At 38.7% G+C, this 23,548-nt stretch overlaps 2 protein-coding genes across 2 annotated transcripts in view; one reads left to right on the forward strand and one right to left on the reverse strand.

Moving 5' to 3' along the window:
• LOC134805292 (chromobox protein homolog 1-like) overlaps positions 1-23,548 on the forward strand; it is a 206,180-nt gene that overhangs the window by 27,857 nt on the left and 154,775 nt on the right. The gene's annotated exons all lie outside the window — the stretch shown is intronic.
• LOC134804689 (tektin-B1-like) lies at positions 1,767-22,023 on the reverse strand. The gene is made up of 7 exons (XM_063777810.1): positions 21,840-22,023; positions 17,515-17,639; positions 15,570-15,786; positions 14,625-14,839; positions 13,520-13,742; positions 12,271-12,494; positions 1,767-2,560 (listed from the first exon to the last, which is right to left on the reverse strand). The coding sequence occupies exons 1-7, from the start codon at positions 21,918-21,920 to the stop codon at positions 2,368-2,370; spliced, it is 1,278 nt and encodes a 425-aa protein (XP_063633880.1). The 5' UTR covers positions 21,921-22,023; the 3' UTR covers positions 1,767-2,367.

The raw sequence follows: 23,548 nt of genomic DNA on the forward strand, positions 1-23,548 counted from the left end.
CATGGTGCGTATCCCGCAACGGGAATCTTGCCGCGAACACTTTAAAGAATTAAAGATTTTGACAGCTCCGTCTCTTTATATTTTAGTTCTCTTGACAAGCGTCGTGAAGCATCGGGATTGTTATGAGTCACAGTCTGAAATGGAATTGAGACTACAGGTCGAGAACAAAAAACTTTCCTGTAACTGCAGCCTCGCGACTAGCGGTGGTCTCGCACACTGCCAGAGTTCAAGCAGTGAAGTTGTTTAATAAGTTGCCCGTCGAGTTCAAATCTATAACATGTCATAAGAAATTCAAATCGAAGCTAAAAGTATATTTGTTGGAAATAAATTACTATAGTGTTGATCAGTTTTAAGTAAATATTATTATTTAATGTTAATAATTATGGACAAATTTTATTGGTTTTTGACATATTGTAATTTAATCGTTCTATATGTATTTTAATTAGTTTTAATAATAGGCTCAATTATGTATTATGACTTTAGGTATTATTGTAAAATTGTAAATGAATATTTGTAAATTGTAAATAGGCATGATTTATTTAGATAATAATGTAACATTCAGACACAATTGTATTATTGTTTATGAATAAATGAAATGAAATGAAATGAAATAATAAATGAGGGCGCCACTTTCTACGTAGCTGTCACATTTTTGACGTAAAATCCTTACACATGGCAACAATTTATAGTCTGTCAAGCCATTTCCGTCAGTAGAAAAAAGCGACTAAAAAATGTAGGCGCGAAGGGTTATCGTCCCATAGAAAATTTGAATATCGCGCCTTTTTCTACTGACAAACTTGTTTGACCGACTATAGTATGGAAATTTTAGAGTTCCATTTTATTTAATTTCTACTATTTTATGTCCCACTATAGGCGGCAATGTATCAAAAATCGCGTGGATATATTACAAGGTCTGCAGCCCTTAACTGATACTGTATCTGTGGTAAGCCGAAATATTTCCGGTCAAATGTCAAATACGTACTTGGGAGCCAACTACGACTTTGTGCCCGTTGCCGTCGAGACAGCCGGGCCCTGGGGACGGGAGGCGCGTGAGCTATTTAGAGAGATCGGCAAGCGCCTAAGGGAAAAGGGGAATGACCCCCGTTCTGAGTCATGGCTTGTCCAACAGGTCTCCATCGCCATACAGCGGGGTAACGCTGCAAGTGTGATGGGGACCTTTGGACCCGGCATGGCTCAGAACGGGTTTTAGTTCTTAAGTTTTGTATGTATTTGTTTTATATTATCAAATAATACGTACTTATATTGTGTTTATTTTTATCTTGCTAATTATTACAAAATTGTAAATTTAAAAACGATATTATAAAAGTGCAAGCCGAACACTTTCATTTGATACCAAACTCGACTATACTTTCTTGCAAAAAATTGACCAGAATAGCAAGACCCCTCACAAATAGCTTTTTGGCCTTCTAAGCTCTTCTAGCTCAATAACCCCTTGATCGAGCCTACTCATAATTTAATGACTAAAATATAATGCCCTTAACTACACGTTTACCCAATTTCATTTAAATTAGAACAAATTTACTTAAGTTCTTGAGTATCAAACTATCCTCTGATAGTTCAGCTTAAAAACATCGAAATGCCGGGACGTGCCTCTAGCCAGCCGCGTGTCCCAAGTCGAATGTAAGAACTTCGTTCGCTTCGCTCGCTCGTTCGATAAGTAAAGGTTTTAAAGGTCGTTTTGTCCATACATCCATCCTGGGCTCAACCTTATTTTATAAATTAAAACAAGTGCAACATTTTCGTTCATTGTTTTTGTATTTTGATAAGAAACAAAAACAAATACCTATTTATCTTTCTATACGTACTTAATAATTTATTAGTGCGTAATATAGCACAATAGGCAACATTAATAATTTCCACAAAATACGGTACCTAGATTGACAAAAGAAAAAGTTAAATGGGCAATTTCGTAACTTTTGAAAGATCTCGAGACATGTTCCAGGCGGCGACCGAGAAAATTGCCTCGAGGCGGAAATCAATATCAAATTACTGCCAAATTATTGCAAGAAAGGGGAAAAAATCTTAAATCAAAATGTAACTTTCAGGCAACAACTTGTAATTTTTTAGTATAAACTCGAGTCATCAAGGTGATCAAAAAGTTTTGTAAATACCTAGTGATGTTAACGCGAGATCGAGAAAAAAATTCTTTTTGGTTTTTTAGAACCTAATTACTTACCTACTTACTAAATATTTTATCATAATATGTATTTCTATAAAAAAAGTACTTTTGCTGCCATTACTATTTTGCGATTTTGCCGTCACGTCACGGGTGCGTGATCTGCTGATATCAAAATATGTAAAAAAATAATCCAAAATTGTGTTCCAGGTGAATCTTTGATCAACTTGTTAAACTTCCATTTTGGGAACTTCATCAGCCATGCTGGCGAGAACCAGGTTCTTGTCGGTGCCAGTTGGTTTCTTGGGTTCCAGGGCCGCCCTCATTTCCAGGGCGCGGGTGTCTGTCTCCAAAGACTGATTTTTGTCAGCCAGATCCATGGCAATTTTGATAGACGTTGCCTCGAGAGCGTTGTACGTTGCCCTAAAATTGAAGGTTACGGTTAGGTAGGTAAATATTAATTTGATATATTATATACCTACTTTTACGGTAAAAGAAACGTAGTAGCAGTGGACTGTTACTTTAGTTATTTTTCTATGTACCGTCATCAGCGAGCTCCAAATGTAGAGAATAAAGATATTTTTCATATGTGGCAGAGAAACAAATACAATCTGGATGTTAAGCTGATTAGTTTGTGTTGAAAAATAGGTCATAATATATTTTTGGAACTAAACTAACACTAATAATATAATTACAATAATTCAGTCTATATACGTCTCGCTGCTGGGCACAGGCGTCCTCCCATGCGCGAGAGGGCTTGGGCTATTGTCCCCGCGCTAGCCCAATCCGGATTGGGTACTTCACATAAGCCTTTTGAATTTCTTCGCAGAAGTATGCAAGTTTCCTCACGATGTTTTCCTTCACCGAAAAGCTAGTGGTAAATATCAAATGATATACCGTACACAAGTTCCGAAAAACTCATTAGTACGAGCCAGGATTTGAACCCGCAACCTCCGGAAAGAAATATAATCATATCCACTCGGCCACCACCGCTTCTTACTACCAAAGAGAATAGATAGTATAGAGGGGTCCTGTCATAGTAAATTTTGTAATCACAAGTAAATTTACTGCCATCTATCGACACACGACTAAAACTCAAAATGAAAACGTATAAAATTACCAAAAAATGTATATATATGGATAAATGATTTTATTATTTTTATATCATTTTCACCCATGTTCATTCACTGATATTTATGTGTTACAATTGTTAAATATGAAACGGTGTCGTCACGCCATCTAGCCGAGCATAGGCTAAAGGTGTGTGCGCCATCTATCCGAGAATGACTTTTTCTTGATTTCCGAGGCACGTTTATTCCTTAGACTTTATTCAATATTCATCTTATACGAAGTTACATATGTCTTTTTTACTACTAAACTGAAACTTAAATATGTAGCTATTTTTCATTTCTTACGGTTGATTATTAGCAGTAACTTAAAGAAGTAAAAACCTTCGCCAAAATCAACAACGCCATCTGGTTTGATCAAAACTACCTAAGATCCATTGTTTGTGTACCCACACCGTTAACTGTACATCGGTGGGCCTGGGTAATAAGGTCCACCGATGTAAGTACAGTTAGGACGTGCTGCTGTATTACAAATCGTTTACAGAAAACCTCAATTAATAGCAGGAGATCTAAGGTCCCGTTTTCTAAGGGGACCTTGCATTTTGGAGACAAAGCAAACCGCTTGGAACAGGTGTTCCTGGGGGTGACCTGAGCTGATTAAGCCCGGTTGCCAAGAGGTTCCCCCCAGTAGGTGGGCAGGGGAGGGGGGGTAAAAGTGCCTCCGGCTCGCCTCACTCTAAGCTTTATATCTGCATACATCTCGCAACTATATCAAGTTTGGTGTCATTTTCGTATAATTCGAGGAGGAAGAATTCATTTCTGTGACTACATTTTCACTCACCCATACAAAAAATTGGAAAAATTCAAAATTAAATTCGAAAATCCTCTACAAAATGTATACTATAAGGATTTGCTCTAGAAAAAAAATACCTGTGAATAGCCCAGTTCTCCTACTATACAGAATAGTAAACTTTTCAAACATTTTTTTTCATAACTCTGTTAAAAAAAATGTTTTGTGTCGCGTGGCGTACCTGCATTGTAAGAGTGGTATGCAACGTTTAGGATTTTTAAGTATGTTTAGATGATTTCTGATAAGTTGTTATTCTTCTGGTGGTAGATTACATTAAAAAATTACTTCTGGACGTGATATATATACAAATATAAATTAAATATATAAATAAAGATGTTGGGAAAACTTTCGCTAATAGAGTTAAGTATTATAAATGTGATAAAATTAACATAGGAGATGTTTGACAAAAATTGCGGGTTAAAATAAGATATATATTGTTCGTAATTGCCATTACATGTCCATGGGACTGTGCATTTTAGGTTTTTTTTAACGCAGTTGCACCTCCCTGCGCATTTCGTTTTGCAGCGGCAACGAATAAGCTCTAAACAAGCAGCAGCCGCCGCAGGTAGGCTTGTCCATATGGGCTCCCAATAACAATGTTGTTTGGACCAGCCCCAGTTAGCAGGGTATGGTGGCTGTTGCTGAGGGGCTATAATCTGTCCCCAAACATAGACCAAATCCTACACCGGAACATGCGACACAACTGAAAACCGCCGTGTCGCCGAAATAATTTTCAACCAGGTTGATAAGGTGCAGAAAACCCTAGAGGAAAAGCAAACCGCTCTATGTGCGTTCCTTGATGTTGAAGGTGCTTTCGACAATACGCCCACAGAGACCATACTCAATGGTATGAAATCAAAGGGAGTAGACGAAACCACCAGATGGGTACATAGCATGCTCTCGTACAGAGTAGCTACTCTGACCATCAATACTATATATAGAGCATGAGTTTTATACCACTAAAGGGTGCCTACAAGGAGGCGTTTTATCCCCAATATTATGGACCCTAGCAGTGGACCAACTTCTTGCAATCATGTCAGGCCAAGACTTTGATACACAAGGATATGCCGACGACCTTGTAGTCATCGTCAAAGGCCCTTGCCTCAACACAATATCCAACCTAATGCAAGGAGCTCTAAACATAATATTCAAATGGTGTAGAGAAAATGACTTGTCCATTAATCCGAGCAAGACTGTAATAGCCATTTAACCATTCACAAAGAAACGGAAGCTCGATAAACTCACAAAACCAAGACTTAATGGACAAATAATACCGTTCTCGGCAGAGGTCAAGTATCTAGGGGTCACCTTTGACCAAAAGTTAACTTGGAACCCTCACCTGAGAAACATTATACAAAAAGCGAAAATGGCCATGTGGTCATGCTGTCGAATGGCAGGAGCAAGATGGGGCTTAAGATCCAAATTGCTATGTGGTTATACACAGCGGTAGTGAGGCCAATTGTCACCTACGCCTCCACAGTCTGGTGTAACAAAACCAGCCAAAAGACAGCAATAGACACTCTAAACAGCCTGCAACGCACGGCTTGTTTAACAGTAACAGGCGCCTACTCCTCGACACCGGGAGCGGCCCTAGATGCACTGCTGGACATCATACCACTCCACTTGCAGGTGCAAAAGGAGGCCGAGCAGTGCGTCTACAGAATATGCACGCTAAACAGGCCAAAATGGCGCTCTCAGGCATTAAAGCCTAAAGCCTAAAGGCCTGGGTTTTTGCGAATAGAGCCCTTAGGATGCCCACTGATGACACGCACACCGAATGTCATCTCACCAAACTGTACACAGTAGAAATACCTCCTAGAGACAAATAGATCAACAACCAAATGTACGTCGAAGAGGGAAGCCACATCTGGTATACAGATGCTTCCAAGAAAGGCAATGATGTAGGATGTGGGATCTATGGTGAGAGATCTAAGCTCAGAGCTAGCGTCAGCATGGGCACACTGGCCTCAATCTTCCAGGCAGAAGTCTTCGCCATCAACAAATGTGCGGAGATCAACCTGGATAGAAACCTAAGACACCAGCTTATCTACATCAACTCAGACAGCCAGGCTGCTCCGCTGGCACTAGAATCCCTTGAGTCAAACTCAAAACTAATCCAGAACTGTAAAACAAACCTAAATGCACTGGTTTACTCCAACAAAGTTACACTTAGATGGGTACCAGGGCACTCCGATATTAACGGAAACGAAGAAGCGGACGCAGACACATTCTGGTCGGCCCAGAACCCTTCTGTGGAAGCTCCAAACGAGAGACTGCTCAGCAACTTAGAAAAAGCGAGAGCAATCGATTGGTGGAAGTTCGTTAAGGGACAAGAACACTCGAAAGCTCTGATCAAAGGGTTCAACAGCAAAACTGCTAAGGAGTTTTTAAGACTCAAAAGGCACAAAACCTGCACGGTGACCAGAATACTGACTGCACACTGCAAGTTGAACAAACATATGTTTCAAATTGGCAAGAAACAAGATGCGACATGCAGGTTCTGTCAGGAGTCAGAGGAGACTGCAATGCACATTCTCTGTTCTTGTGGACTACTAATGTCAAAAAGAAGTACCTACCTAGGGCGACACGTAGTGCAACACTATGAGGTACAAAACATTACGGCCCAAAGAATCTGGAACTTTCTGGATGCAACGGGCATTAGTAATGAACTTAAAGGGCCGTCACAATAGATCAATGCTGGTCAATTCGACACTCAAAGGCCCAAAACATCACAATAATAATAATAATGTCCCGCGGGGGCAGCTTGTGGCGAGCTGACGGTGAGTGACGACACCGCGGACCCCTATTCCAGAGGGCCCTGTCATCTGGCCCTCGCCTCTTTGCTTGCCTTGATTGGCCGGCCAGAATGGAGTCGCAAGAGCGGGACCTATGCTCCAGGCTGGAAGTATAAAATACCATAACGCCGGCGGCCTGCTGAACGGATTACCGGGATCTAGCTACCGCAGATTCACCTCTCGACAACCTCACAGCCACTCCAAAGTGTTGCCCTGTTGTCGCACTGTGCGTGCGGCCATTGCGGGGCCCAGTCAATGAGTTGGCGAGTCACCACCTGTCATTTACAATTTTGAGACTGATTGTCACGGCAGGTGTCCTCTAGTCTCTCCCATAGCCCATTATCCAGTCCATCCAACTTTCAAATCTATAGCCCATGACCTTAGTTCCCATCGCAGCACAAAAGTGCTGCACTGCAATAGTCTTTGCACCTGGCGGGGACCATCTCCGGATGTATCATATTGTGCGTTCGGGGATAGTATCCACCACATGTATCCCTTGCTTTTAGATTAACGTGCCTTAAAGGGCCTCTGCGCTGTTGGCTTCGTCCCCACGTACGCCTCCCAAAGGTCCGGGACCCCATGGTCCCGAGATATGGAAAAGACATACAAATAATAATGTTAATTTTATCACATTTATAATACTTAACTCTGTTGGCGAAAGTTTTCCCAACATCTTTATTTATATATTTATTATATATTTGTTTATATATCACGTCCAGAAGTAATTTATTAATGTAATCTACAACCAGAAGAATAACAACTTATCAGAAATCATCTAAACATACTTAAAAATCCTAAACGCTGCATACCGCTCTTACAATGCAGGTACGCCGCGCGACACAAAACATTTTTTTTTAACAGAGTTATGTAAAAAAATTTTTGACAAGTTTACTATTATGTATAGTAGGATAACTGGGCTATTCACAGGTATTTTTTTTCTAGAGCAAATCCTCATAGTATAATTTTTAGGGTTCCGTACCCAAAGGGTAAAACGGGACCCTATTACTAAGACTTCGCTGTCCGTCCGTCCGTCCGTCCGTCCGTCCGTCCGTCCGTCCGTCCGTCTGTCACCAGGCTGTATCTCACGAACCGTGATAGCTAGACAGTTGAAATTTTCACAGATGATGTATTTCTGTTGCCGCTATAACAACAAATACTAAAAACAGAATAAAATAAAGATTTAAATGGGGCTCCCATACAACAAACGTGATTTTTGACCAAAGTTAAGCAACGTCGGGAGTGGTCAGTATTTGGATGGGTGACCGTTTTTTTTTTGCTTTTTTTGTTTTTTTTTTTTTTGCATTATGGTACGGAACCCTTCGTGCGCGAGTCCGACTCGCACTTGCCCGGTTTTTTTTTAGAGGATTTACGAAAAAAAAAATAAAAAGATTTTTTTTTATTTTGAATTTCTTGATTTTTTTGTATGGGTGAGTGAAAATTTAGTCACAGAAATGAATTCTTCATCCTCGAATTACACGAAAAAGACACCAAACTTGATATACTTGCGAGATGTATGCAGATATAAAGCTTAGAGTGAGGCGCGCCGGAGGCACTTTTACCCCCCCTCCCCTGCCCACCTGCTGGGGGGAACCTCTTGGCAACCGGGCTTAATCAGCTCAAATCACCCCAAGGAACACCTGTTCCAAGCGGTTTGCTTTGTCTCCAAAATGCAAGGTGGTGGACCTTAGATCTCCTACTATAAATGGGTCGATTTGTTTTGGAGATAATCGTAAATATATCGTACCTTAATAAAAATACACAAACACCCTTTCACCATAAACACATATTAAATTTTATCGTCTCCGTTTCGTCAGGGGTTTTTCAACGTGCTGCATAACGTCCCGTGACTGGGGATCTTAATGAGGGTTTCCGCGATCGAGATTTTCACTAGATGGCAGCACCGTGACTAGAGGTCTTTTTGACAGATGCTGTCAAAATCCACCAATAAAAACCGGGCAAGTGCGAGTCGGACTCGCGCACGAAGGGTTCCGTACCATAATGCAAAAAAAAAACAAAATAAAATAAATAAATAAATAAATAAAATAAAATGCATTTATTTCAGACAAACAATCCATATTTTGTTAGTAAGTACATTTTACATTTTACACCGCTCGCGTGACCACTCCCGACGTTGCTTAACTTTGGTCAAAAATCACGTTTGTTGTATGGGAGCCCCATTTAAATCTTTATTTTATTCTGTTTTTAGTATTTGTTGTTATAGCGGCAACAGAAATACATCATCTGTGAAAATTTCAACTGTCTAGCTATCACGGTTCGTGAGATACAGCCTGGTGACAGACGGACGGACGGACGGACGGACGGACGGACGGACGGACAGCGAAGTCTTAGTAATAGGGTCCCGTTTTACCCTTTGGGTACGGAACCCTAAAAAACATGGTTAAACATGATTGGTGGATTATGACACCTAGACCTCTCGCCACGGTGCTGTCATGTAGTGAAAAACTCGATCATAAATGAACTGTAATTTTTAGGGTTCTGTACCCAAAGGGTAAAACGGGACCCTATTACTAAGACTTCACTGTCCGTCCGTCCGTCCGTCCGTCTGTCACCAGGCTGTATCTCACGAACCGTGATAGCTAGACAGTTGAAATTTTCACAGATGATGTATTTCTGTTGCCGCTATAACAACAAATACTAAAAACAGAATAAAATAAAGATTTAAATGGGGCTCCCATACAACAAACGTGAGTTTTGACCAAAGTTAAGCAACGTCGGGAGTGGTCAGTACTTGGATGGGTGACCGTTTTTTTTTTTGCTTTTTTTTGTTTTTTTTTTTTATATGGTACGGAACCCTTCGTGCGCGAGTCCGACTCGCACTTGCCCGGTTTTTTAAAGTAACATTTTTTAGTCTGCCGTAGCCTTATGACTGTAAAGAACTACGATAAAGTACTAAAATTGTACAGCGACTTCCGAGAGTGGCTGAACCTACCCTGCATCATGGTATAATAATATACTCCGCCTGGTACTCCTACACGACACAAGCCTACGTCATCATGCGACAGCGCTATATGATAATATGGGATAGCGCTATATATAGCGGCCATGTTATTGTGACGTAGGCCTGTGTCACTCTGGGAATAGAAGACCATGTTTTATTAGACCATGCCCTGCATGATAAGAATAATTTATTAGGCATCACATTAGAACCCCGCAAGCGAGAATAAGTAAAATTAGGCGCGTTGGTTCATAATAATTCATAATGCTGTTCGTGTAAATTGAAGCTTAATATGTAGTTCAAAAAAATATTAGGTAATATACTGAAGCTCACTAGTTCTAAAAATCTATTAATATAGCTAATTGTTTTATAATAAAACAATGTTCTTTATTTGTTTCTAAAACGGGTAAGGTCAATACGAAAAAGTGTGCTAAGTGGGGTAAGTGTAACTGGAATTCATACCGGGGCCTGTTTACTTATTGATTATAAGTACGTAGTGTTTAGTGCGAGTTCATATATTGGCTGTAAAAGTAAGTACATAGCCAGTGTAGGAAATGTATGTATTCGCAATAAACACACATAACCAACTATTTCATCGACAACGGTTCATTGGATATTTTAAGCATTAATTTCAATTTATCTCACATTTAAGGAAAACTGTTCATCGTGTATTAATAATGGATTCAAGGGTAAACCCAAAAACCAATATATAGAAACGGCATCAATAGTTCCCAGTTTAGAAATTATAAAAACCGCAGTCCCTCCCCATGGGACTTTACATTTTACAGCATAATTCTGTCAGCGATGTAGGTAAAACACGCTTTCCGCGCACCGTTATTTTGTGCTCAAACCTAGTTATGGTGCATCCAATAGCCCTGGGCTTAGTTAATGCATGAAATCGATAGGTAACGATGTTCGACCACGGCCGATAATGAGAAACGATGGTGCCTATCGAAGGCACATGGTTGTTTTATTGGGAAAACGCTGGTATTAGTATATTTAAAACATTTTATTCTATACAAGTCATTCCACTAGATCTTTTACTAAGCATTCCTGATTCTTGTTTACTTACTGTTTACGTATTAAATAGTAGTACCAAAGAGTTATTAATAGTGGAAGATGGATAAAGTCATCGCTATCAGATATATCGGAGCGACCAATGTGTTCACAAATAGGTACCAGAGCAACGCCTCTATTATCAAGATGATAAAGCGCATGTTCTGATTTTTTTGAGCACCTTGGTTAGTCAGATATATCGAAAGTAACACACACAGTAACATTTTATTGCACGGAAGAGAGGATACAGGTACATCTACATAATGTCGACTACAAAGCTCTTGGTTCTAGAGCCTGGATCCACTATTTTTTGCATGTCTGGGCGTACTGTGAGCTGTGAGCAAGTGGTAGTTTGCATTAGCTAACTCATATACGACTTAGTCACGATAAAAATTGGGAACGCGATGTTTATATTTCTGACATCACTTTTATTTCCTCAACCACGCACTTCGCTTCGCAAAATCAACAACGCCATCTGGTTTGATTAAAACTACCTAAGAACCATTGTTTGTGCACACCCCTTGTGCCCACACTGTTAACTGTACATCGGTGGACCTTATGCCTTTTGTAATAACGTGTGTTGCTTTTGTACCAGAGATGTTGCGGATACAGATTTTTTCACATCTGCGTATGCGGATGCGGATGCGGATATTTAAAGGCTCACATCCGCGGATGCGGATGTCAAGATTAGGTACTTAAAAAACATCAAATATTACATTTTTAGTAATTTTTATTAAGCAAAAACCAAAACGGTTAGTATTTCAGCATGAATATAGGTCCGTTATATTAAATAAACAGTAACTTAGCCGACTTTTCTGGATCTAGACGATTTCGTTATAGGTAATGACGAAATTACCTAGCACCAATGACCTTTTATTACACGACTGCCCAAACAAAAAGAGTGTATTGTTTTTTATGTAGACGTGTGACGTTCATAGTTGACAAAATTAAAAATTGATCCAACGATTTTGACAGCTTGACAGGTTGGCGTCACCCATACGCCTAACTAAATATAGGTTCCGGAACCTATATTTAATGGCTCACAATCGTGCGCCTGGTACCATATCTACCTCAATTTACTTACATCTATGCCTAGCACTTACGCCGCCGCTAAGACGTTCCTGTACCTGCGGGCTCAGCACGGTTCCATTTTTATCGACTATCACTATGCGCGTCCCTTTCGCACTTACATACTTGTTAGAACGTGACAGGCATGGTGACAAGGGATAAAAACGCGACCGTGCTAAGCCGCCAGTTCTACATCCGCATCCGCATAAGCTCTGCATCGATTTTATACGGATGCGGATGCAGATGCGGATGTTCAAAATAATGCGGAAGTTCTGCGGATGCGGATGCGAATATTCGCAACAACCCTGGTTTGTACTAGTCGGACTTAACTCTGAACTTACTTGCCACAGTCGAGTTTTTCCTGCAACTGCCTGATGGTTTCCCTTAGATTGCGTACTTCCTCTTTCAACCCGATATCGGCCTCGTCTGCAGCCAGCTCGGAGCCTGGTCGGTACCCTCGAGTCTCCAGGCGGGTCTCGGCCACTTTCAACGCGTTTACCTTATCGGTAAATTGCTCCCCCATTACTTTTAGCTCTGTGGCTAGTTTCTCCATATTTTCTTCCATCTGGAAAGTAGACAAACTTTTATTTTTTATCCCCGCCGGATACAAATAGGAATAAGTGCATTCCCATTTGTGCCCGCCCCCCGGCCAGGCTGTGGGTACAGATGGGAATACACCGCATTGGCTGTTGTATTTATAAATGTTGCTATGTATTTTTCATGTCACTATATGATGTTACTGTAAATGTTGTATAAATAAATTTTAGAATCTTGGATTCTAACTGCGCGATATGTTTTTTGGAAGTGCCAAAACGATTAGCTACCATCAAATTTATACGCAACACAGAACCAGTGACGTCATAGCATAGAGAAAATTAAACAAAGAAAGTGGTAACTCCATACATCAGTTTTCTTACCAAAACGCGAGTTATTTCGTAGTCGACATATAACGTCAAATAGTGGAATTAATTATTATTAATGAATTATTATAGAACTTGTGTCAAAAATAACTGCTGTCTACGTTTTTTAAATAGTATTCTGGTGATTTATTTCGTACATGGTGTGAGATAAGTAGTTTATTTTAAACAGACATAATTTTTTAGGGTTCCGTACCCAAAGGGTAAAAAAACGGGACCCTATTACTAAGACTTCGCTGTCCGTCCGTCCGTCCGTCCGTCCGTCCGTCCGTCCGTCCGTCCGTCCGTCTGTCACCAGGCTGTATCTCACGAACCGTGATAGCTAGACAGTTGAAATTTTCACAGATGATGTATTTCTGTTGCCGCTATAACAACAAATACTAAAAACAGAATAAAATAAAGATTTAAATGGGGCTCCCATACAACAAACGTGATTTTTGACCAAAGTTAAGCAACGTCGGGAGTGGTCAGTACTTGGATGGGTGACCGTTTTTTTTTTTGCTTTTTTTTTTGTTTTTTTTTTATATATGGTACGGAACCCTTCGTGCGCGAGTCCGACTCGCACTTGCCCGATTTTTTATACTTACAGTACGACGAGTATCAATTTAAACTGATAGATACTTTCATATAAATATAAATTGATACGGAAAATGGAACTAAAAAAAGATATTACCTTTAGTTTCTGCCATTCTAATTCATTCCTAGCCCTTTGCGTATCATACACACGCCTACGCATCATGTAATTAGTGGCGTCCTTTTGAGCTTGCAGGAGGTTCCTAGCGCGGCCTCTAGCTACGAAGAGCGACTCTCGGAGGCTTAAAGTTTCTTGAAGTTCATCTACTGCCATTTTTTTAGTGGCTTCGCATCGGTCTAGCCATTGTTCGCCGGTTATCATTCTGAAATATGTTTTTTATCGGGATCATGATCATAATTAAGGTTTCAGTAGTATTAGCTTGAAATCAAATGCAATATCTATTTATTTAAAGAATCTATTCTGTTCCAGCCACTTAGCAAATTATTACAAATTGAATCAGTTGACAATAATACTTCAAGTACCTACTCGCAAACAAACCTATGCGACTTTTACAAGTTACTTGAACGAGGAAGTCCCGGAAGTTAAATAAAAACCGGGCAAGTGCGAGTCGGACTCGCGCACGAAGGGTTCCGTATCATAATGCAAAAAAAAAAAACAAAAAAAAAGCAAAAAAAAAACGGTCACCCATCCAAATACTGACCACTCCCGACGTTGCTTAACTTTGGTCAAAAATCACGTTTGTTGTATGGGAGCCCCATTTAAATCTTTATTTTATTCTGTTTTTAGTATTTGTTGTTATAGCGGCAACAGAAATACATCATCTGTGAAAATTTCAACTGTCTAGACGTCGGACGGACGGACGGACAGCGAAGTCTTAGTAATAGGGTCCCGTTTTACCCTTTGGGTACGGAACCCTAAAAAGCAACCTTTGAGTTAACCTTTGAGTGAGCAAACAACCGTTGAATTCTGAGTTCTTAACATTTTAACCCGTCGAACATTCACCATACAACAAATTGATGCAAAGCAATTTGTCCCATATTGAACTGTAGTAATACACGTCTGATACTGAGTTGTTACGACCCAAATTGAGTTAGTGTCACACGTGTGATTCTAGGGCGCTCCACGGGTTAACCGTTTAGAAGGGTAATTACGGAACCTTAGACTGATCATGGCCCCCCATGCGCTTGGCCGTGTTTTTAAATTTCTTTTGAATTTGTGGGCTACAACTACAGAAGACACAAACCTCTTTGGGGTTTTTAGAGAATCCGTCTTATACGTAATGTTAGCGCAATCTTTATCCAGACTGAGCATGTCCTTGTCAATTTGGAGGGCTTCGTTCTTATCGTTGAGATCCAGCTGGAGCTTAAACTTTACAACCTCTAGTTTGTTAATTTTCTCCCAAGCTGACTGACACCGATCGATCAGCATCTTCTTATTGCTCTCTGTTACACACAGCTCCTGTGGACGGTGATTCGTTTAAAGTGGTAGGGTAATTCGTCAATACCTGGCCACCCTAAACTAAAAATGAATTTTATTCACGTATAAACATAATTCATTTTAGTATAAGGTGGCTAGTTATTGAAGGGTGGCCAGTTATTCTGCCGTATTCGAATTTCAAGATATTCACAAGAGACGACACGTACTAGATCCATTCTAGATACGTTATAGTTTAGAATCAACTACATAGTTCTCTTTTGCAGCGCAATTTGGGCAACCAATGTCACTTTTACGTTAGATAGAGTAAGATATCTATTAGATGTGAATTGGATCTCTAAGTCATATCCTGTGGAAATCGTTCAAGAGTATCTCCAGAATCGCGCAAATGTCAAATATGACAGGTTAGGTCTTAAACATATCGTTATCGTATCTTGGTGATGTCTAAAAGATATCTAATAAATGTCTATTTCAAAATCCGAATCGGGCCCATTGTTGGGTGACCAGTTATTGAAACCTTATACTAAAATGAATTCTGCTTATATGTGAATTTTTAGTTTAGGGTGGCCAGTTATTAGCCGGTGCCCATTGACGATTTACCCTAATAGATTATGGTTGATTATGATTCTAAAGTAGGTTGTCAAATTTCCACCGCTTTGGGCGAACTGCTATGATGTTTACCATAGATAACCATAATTATGCGATTACTAGTAAAGCGGTTGCTAAATGGTCAACCATATATTTATTACGCTACCTTCTTTAATTCAGTGTCAGCAAGATCATAAGTTAACTCCGTGCTTCTTCTGCCATCTCTGTTGGAAAGACATTCGGAACAAACTAAAAGGGGCAAGTTTAACTGTTCCAACTCTCTTTCCGTAGATGCCTTTTCCTCTTTCAGCGCATTCATCTCTCTGTCTATACGATCTAGAAGTTCTTGAAGAGTTGATCGCCATTGTTCTATCTCGTATACCCTGGAAGGAGTAAATTATTTAGTACTAGCGTCTGTCTACGGCTTTTAGAGAATAAAACTAAAACAGAACTCATCATATTTACCCTTATATTATATGCGCTATACCTCGTTTACTCCTTTCTCAATAAGAAACACGTCAAAATCGTGTAGTCTTTTTTGAATGCTAAAGAAAGGTATAGCAGCTGATGTACGTTTCACTCGGCAGCAAAGTTTGTTAAGCCCTCGTGCCATGAAACCCTCGCAACGCTCAAGTTTCTACTTTACGAACCACTCGCTACGCTCGCTCAACTTGGGAATCTTTCGCTTGCTCGGTTATCAATATTAGAAATATTAAAACAACTTTGCCCCTTATAAAACAAATAATTATTGTTCGTCAAAGAATGCATGTACTACTACTAGTACTACTAGTGGGTAAATCCCACTAGTTTGGGATCCTAAAATTCGTTTTGACGATACCAATCCTTTGGGAGTGGAAAGTATGAACAGCAATAAAAGCTTGTAGAAAAAATGGCAACTTTTTTACGAGATTTGATAAATCGTTTTTGTGAAAAAGGAATGAAATATATGAACTTTCATATCGAGCGCTCAAAAGTTACAAATTAACCCGTAAATACGGTGATGACGACCGGTCTGGCCTAGTGGGTAGTGACCCTGCCTGTGAAGTCGATGGTCCTGGGTTCGAATCCTAGTAAGGGCATTTATTTGTGTGATCACACAGATATTTGTTCCTAAGTCATGGTTGTTTTCTATGTATTTAAGTATTTATATATTATATATATCGTTGTCTGAGTACCCACAACACAAGCCTTCTTGAACTTACTGTGGGACTTAGTCAATCTGTGTAAGAATGTCCTATAATATTTATTTATTTATTTAAATATCAAGTTCTGTCCCTTTTAATCTTACTAACGTCGAATAAGTGGTAATGCCACACCACACTGAATTCAGCAAGCAAAATTCGACCGTAATATATTATTTTAATTCCTCTGATGTACAAAATTTCATTTTCGTTCATGAAACAACTCAGAGCATGAAAAGCCTGTGATATCCAAGCGGCCTAACTTGAAGAGCGTCGTTTGAGAATCTAAGTTATGTAAATTGTCTACTGTACCTAAGGGTATACATTCATACTTTAAAATAAAATACCAACTTGATATCAAACCTAGAACGCGTCCCACACGCACTATTATTTAGTAGGAGCGAGACAGCAAGATTAATATCATGTAGGTACCATATTACATTTGAATACGCCCCCCGGCTAGTCTACTTTATTTATAACCAACACGCAAATAGACTAAAAATTGTCTAGGATTATCTGGATTATACACTTATTATAATAAATTAATATGAGACTATAATATATATAAAATAATTCAGCCTAAGATATACGTCCCACTGTCCCACTGCTGGGCACAGGCCTCCTCTCATGCGCGAGAGGGCTTGGGCTATAGTCCCCACGCTAGCCCAATGCGGATTGGGGACTTCACATACACCTTTGAGTCTCTTCGCAGATGTATGCAGGTTTCCTCACGATGTTTTCCTTCACCGAAAAGCTAGTGGTAAATATCAAATGATATTTCGTACATAAGTTCCGAAAAACTCATTGGTACGAGCCAGGATTTGAACCCGCGATCTCCGGACTGAAAGTCGGACGTCATATCCACTCGGCCACCACCGCTTGTTTGATATGAGACTAGATTCGATTAAATCAAATTGCTGTGACGGTTACCTGGCTCTAAGACGGTTATTATTATGATAGCTGTCCCAATCAGTCTTGATCCTGGTCTCATTCCTAAGCTGGTGGGCGCTGTGACGAAAATCGAAAGCGTCTGCTCTTCGGGTATCGGATGTCACCTGCAGGGGGAAAAAGCATTACATAAATTATATTGTTACCGAAGGAAGGCTTGAAAGATATTTTCTGACGAGGTACCTAGTTGTCAGGGCAAGGCTTGGCAAAAGTTCCGGTTTCCACTGAGGTATACTCGCAAAGTCATAGTGCTTTTTATAAACATGTGAGGAAATACAACAAAAATACATTAATTGTATCAAAATATTCTGGTTTCACTATACTAAACTACAGAAGGTCTTCTCACCTGAATTTGACGTCTAGCTACTTAATAAAATGATCGTGTTATTATTGTAGATGCGTTTACACGTTTATTGCCAATGATTGACAGATAATAAACAATACAATAAAGTTAATTAAATATCGTGATCGTGACAGCAAAGCGTGTGTGAGCGAGACATCGCTATGCACGTATATAGCGATGTCCCGCTCGCACACCGGAGCGGCGTGCGGATCCGTATCCGATGTAAAAAACAAATGCCCGGTTCACACGAAACCAGTGCTGGACCGGATCATAATGTCGTTTACATGAATTCCAGTAATTTAAGAGTCGTTGAAGCGGTAACATGGATTGGCGAGTTGGAATCAAAAAGTAGACCGTCAATCTAGTCACTAGACTGGAATGCTCACTAGAATGAGTATATTCCTGTGCCGGTTCACATTACTCCAGTGGCATTCCAGTGCTGGTCTCTATCACTGGACTGGAAAGCTACTGGAATAGATGTGAATCGGGCATAAGGTGGAAGCTTGTTGAAACGATGATAATATAGATTTTAAAGTAATTTCTTAAGCAGTTTCTACTATTCGAGCCTTTCAAACTTATTAAAATATACTTCTAAGAAACCAATCAAATTATTTTTAATAAATATTTTGATTTGTGTTTTTATAAGTAGTCATATCATCACTACACCTTATAAAACAAAGTCCCCCGCCACGTCTGTCTGGGGAACACCCAAATATTCCGAAATATGTTTTTCCGACTTTCATAACCTCGATTTTCATAATCACGATTTTTTATACGTCCGAAATATCGAAATCACGACTTTGAAAACCACGAAAGAAGAAAATCACGACTGCGCTATTTCCGAATACTTACTTAAAATCCGATTGTCATATGAACGAAAGCTTAAAGTTCCGATTTTAAAAATTCAGAAATTTTTTTTTCCGAATTTGTCTATTCCGAAAAATCATTGACCGATCGGAAATAAAATAATTAGGAATTCAGAAATTCGATCTTTTGTAAACTCGGAATAATGAAATTCGTGATTTTCAAAAGGGAAGTAATTAAATGGTCAGCCGTTTTTAAAATTGTTCTGCAAAAAAAATGCATTTAAATCGTTTGGACATGCTCTAACTGCTACCTTTACAGAAACCGACTGCTACTAGAAAAGTGGGTTAGGATAGAACTGCAACCTTCACAGAAGCCAACTGCTACTAGAAAAGTGGCTTAGGTTAGAACTGCGACCTTTACGGAAACCAACTGCTACTAGAAAAGTGGGTTAAGTTAGGTTAGAACTGCAACCTTCACAGAAACCAACTGCTACCAGAAAAGTGGGTTAGCTTAGGGTTAGAACTGCGTCCTTTACAGAAACCAACTGCTACTAGAAAAGTGAGTTAGGTTAGAACTGCGACCTTCACAGAAACCAACTGCTACTAGAAAAGTGGGTTAGGTTAGAACTGCGACCTTCACAGAAACCAACTGCTACTAGAAAAGTGGGTTAGGTTAGGTTAGAATTGCGACCTTTACAGAAACCAACTGCTACTAGAAAAGTAGGTATAGGTTAGGTTAGAACTGCGACCCCTACAGTAAATAACTGTTTTTAAAAAAGTAGGTTTAGGTTACGTTAGAACTGCTAACCCCCGTAGAAACGTAGGTACCTTTATTTATTAACAAGAAATTCGGAATATCGTTATTCGGAATTTAAAAAATAGGAATCACGTCAAATCGGAATTCAAAATTTCGGAATTATGACAATTCGGAATTCGTGATATCAAAAATCGTAAATGTTAAATTCGGTGTTTCTCCCTATCGGAATTGTTATATTCGGAATTATATGGTTCGGAGTTTAAAAAATCGTCGGTTTTACTATTCGGAAATATAAAACTTCGTGATTTTCATCGTTCGGTAATTACGACAATCGGAATTTTAATGGGTCGAGCATTTAAAAATCGGAATAATAAAATTCGATATTTTAAAATTCGGCATAAAATATTTCGGAATTATGTAGTGTACCCGTCTGTCTGTCCGTGTGTTTATATGTTCGCGATAAATTCAAAAACTACGGAACGGATTTTCATGCGGTTTTCACCTATCAACATGATTCTTGAGGATGGTTCAGGTGTATAATTTGTTAATCCGTGCGAAGCCGGGACGGGTCGCTAGTATTATTATAAACCGAAACCTTTATTTCTTGTGAAAATTTCTTAATTTTCGGAAAGCTTATCCAATTTTTTGGAAACTTTCCGCCACTTGCACATGTGTAGATAATAGATATCATCAGTCATCAGGTCATCACTAAAGAAAAAGTGACCAAACTCTCCAGTGGCCGAGACCGGAATCGAACGCAGTCTTCAGCTTACGCGACTTTGCATACTATTTTAGTTAGTGCTGGTAAGTCTTTTGAGTCTATGTTTTGAAGAATTCGATTCGTTTTTACAAGCCTCAAGGTTTAAAAAGCTGGGCTTGGTGACTATTTCTTTAATATATGACAAAATATTAACTATTGTCAAATTTAACTGTTATTGATCAATAGTATGGACTAAATCAGTTAAATTGCGCATGTATAATCGCCATCAGATAATCTCTATATATCTATAAATATCTATCAGTTTTTGAAGAATAAAGAGAGCCTTTACGAGCTAGTAGTTTACTAGCTATATAATACATATAATAGATTTCTATATTAAGATTGAAGTAAGTATATAAAGGCTACGCTTTTAGCAATAATTATATAGACTCGTTTGTGCCGTAACGTAACTCAATTCACCAGTAGATACCTAATATATTAGACATTTATTTTTTAGAGATTACTTAATTCATTTTTACTCTACTATTTGCTGAAATATAGACAACTTGTCTTATGTTTACGACTACTTGTCAATGGCAAGCTTGAACTTTAATTAATAAAATATACAAAAAACTTAAAAAACTGAAATGAAATTAAATTTGATATTAAATTTTTACTCGCTATTAAAAGTTACCTTTTTGTTTTTTGTATTTGGTAACAAAGTTCCAGACGTTGCGAAAAAAAGTTACATAATTTTAATAGTTACGTACCTTTACACAACTAGATATATATAAATTACTCCGTGCTTACGTCTTATTTATTAACATACCATTTATTTATAAATGTATACCACGCCAGCCGACTTGTTGCCTTTTGTTTGAAAATACTTTAACAAATTAGATTTTCCTCGAACAATGTTTTCAATTAATTATATTTACTCAATTTGGCTGAATACGAGTATATACTACACAATACCTCTGTCGATTTAGCGTCAAAGGTAAATAGATACACTCAATGTCGAGGGGGCTTTTCGATTCCTGTTTGCAAGGCAATTTCACTGACATGGCTTGGGACAAGGAAAACTTTTCTAATTTTGAAGCCGAAATCAGGACGACCTCAAAACGATTGGGACGGCGGGCCTATCGAGCGAGACAATGATTTATCATTTCACAAACATGCTCGAGGCTATATGAAGTTTCATGGGAAACGTTCAAGTTCTATAGCGGTACTCGTTAAATTTAGGTTATTAGCAGAGGTCGGTTGGGGGTGAGCTATTTGCCTTATAATATGACGTAAGACATGTCAAATTATAAGGTAAATAGCTCACCCCCGCCGACCTTTGGTTATTAGACAGAAAAGTGCCTATAAACAGACAAAGCGATATTCGATTAAGTATATAGAGTGTGCCTCTAATGTTAGTAAAAATTACCTAAAATATCATCTTTCTCGCGTTGTCCTACACTGCAGATCATAGATGTAAGTAAATTGAGGTAGATATGGTACCAGGCGCACGATCGTGAGCCATTAAATATAGGTTCCGGAACCTATATTTAGTTAGCCGTATAGGTGACGCCAACCTGTCAAGTTGTCAAAATCCTTGGATCAAATTTTAGTTTTGTCAACTATGAACGTCACACGTCTACATAAATAAAAGGTCATTGCTGCAGATACTTTTATTTAAACAAAAAATATTTTATTTACCTTTAGCCCGTAGAGACGAGCATCCCAATCCGGTAAGCTTAAATGAGGTAATGGTTTTTCGAAGGTCACAACCGACTGCATTGTCCAATTATTATTTTAATCTACAAATAAGTAAGTATATAAAAATAGATGTATTAAAAACGCAAAAACTTTCAGTCATACAATTTTTGAAGTGTGGCAAAAGAGTAATTTTTCGAACACTTTTTTTTACGTATGGCCAGTGCAGTCTTATTGTGTAAAAAGTTTATCAAATACCTAGGAAACTACGTCACGGTACTCTCACGGTAGCATTAAAATATATAGCTGGTCAAGCAAATCTTGTCACTAAAAAAAGGCGCGAAATTCAAATTTTCTATGGGACGATATCCCTTCGCGCCTACATTTTTCAAATTTGCCGCCTTTTTCTACTGACAAGATCTGCTTGACCAGCTATATATTTTAAACGATATAAATATTCCAGTTGATATTTTATGACTGTTACGAGATACACTCGTATCACAATTATTACGGTTGGCAGCACACGTCAGGTTGTCGCGCCAGGTTTCCGGATACGGTTGCCCAATTAGAGGGCAATAGAACCTGGCGCCTATCTGATATGACACCTGACAATTTTCTTTACATTTCCGGGCGATAAGTAAATAAATACGTAGAATCAATACATTGGTATGCATTGGTAACTTATGATAGTGATGATGGAGGGTAGAGGTCTCTCTACCTCTCCTTCCCACCTTCTTCCATTAGGTTTGTTGTTTGACATTTGACGTTCGCTGTTGACATTTAAAATATAACGGATATTTTCATGTACTCTCTAAACTTTACAATATATAAATTAGACCAAAATACTACGTATATATTAATACGTATGTAATAATATTGTGTAATTTTACGCAAGTTAAAAATGGCTCGCGACAAATTCGTGCCTACGCACTATAACACAGTTATGAACTCTTATATATTTGATTACGCAAAAATGGGAAGGTAAGAGTATTTTGTTTACTAGAGTCTGTGCGGAAAGAGAAGAGTCGTAGAATGTATTGAATTTATACATTTCACGACTCTTCTCTTTCCGCACAGACACTATTTTTTTTTAAAAGAAACCCATCTTAACGCTTTCCTGACATATGTTAAAAAGATCCAGGGTTCAGTTGCAGTGGTCGTATCATAAGTCATAAGCATAACTGTTACAAAATTTGAAATCAGGATACCGATCAAGTTTGGTTGTGCAGAAGTCTATCTGCAAGTTAATTTGATATGTAACGGAAAATGACTCTAGTAGTAGGGCTTACGGCGATATTTACATCGAAAGCTGCATTTTTGGCAGAAAGCAAGCCGCTTTGCCCAGTGATACTAGGGACCAATCTGAATGATTTCATCCGAGGAAACACAAATTTCATTCACTAGAATTCAAGACGGCGGACCTTTTCCAAAATGGCGGCTGCAATATTTAAAAAAATTATAGACACAAAACGGCTGCACCGATTTTAGTGATTGATATATCGATCAATTCGTATTGACACTTGTAATCGAATAAAAAATATGGCATTCAAGAAATTAAAGATGGCGGCCGAATATTAAGAAAATTGTGTTTTTTTTCTTTAATTTTTTTCCCTCTAATGAAAATAACAACTAAATATTCTATAATATGATCACATATTCTTTCATTTAAATGAAACCTGATAATATTATCTGCAAAATAACAAAACAATCTT

The sequence above is a fragment of the Cydia splendana genome, chromosome 2 (assembly GCF_910591565.1).
Source record: "Cydia splendana chromosome 2, ilCydSple1.2, whole genome shotgun sequence".
Classification (NCBI taxonomy): Eukaryota; Metazoa; Arthropoda; class Insecta; order Lepidoptera; family Tortricidae; genus Cydia; species Cydia splendana.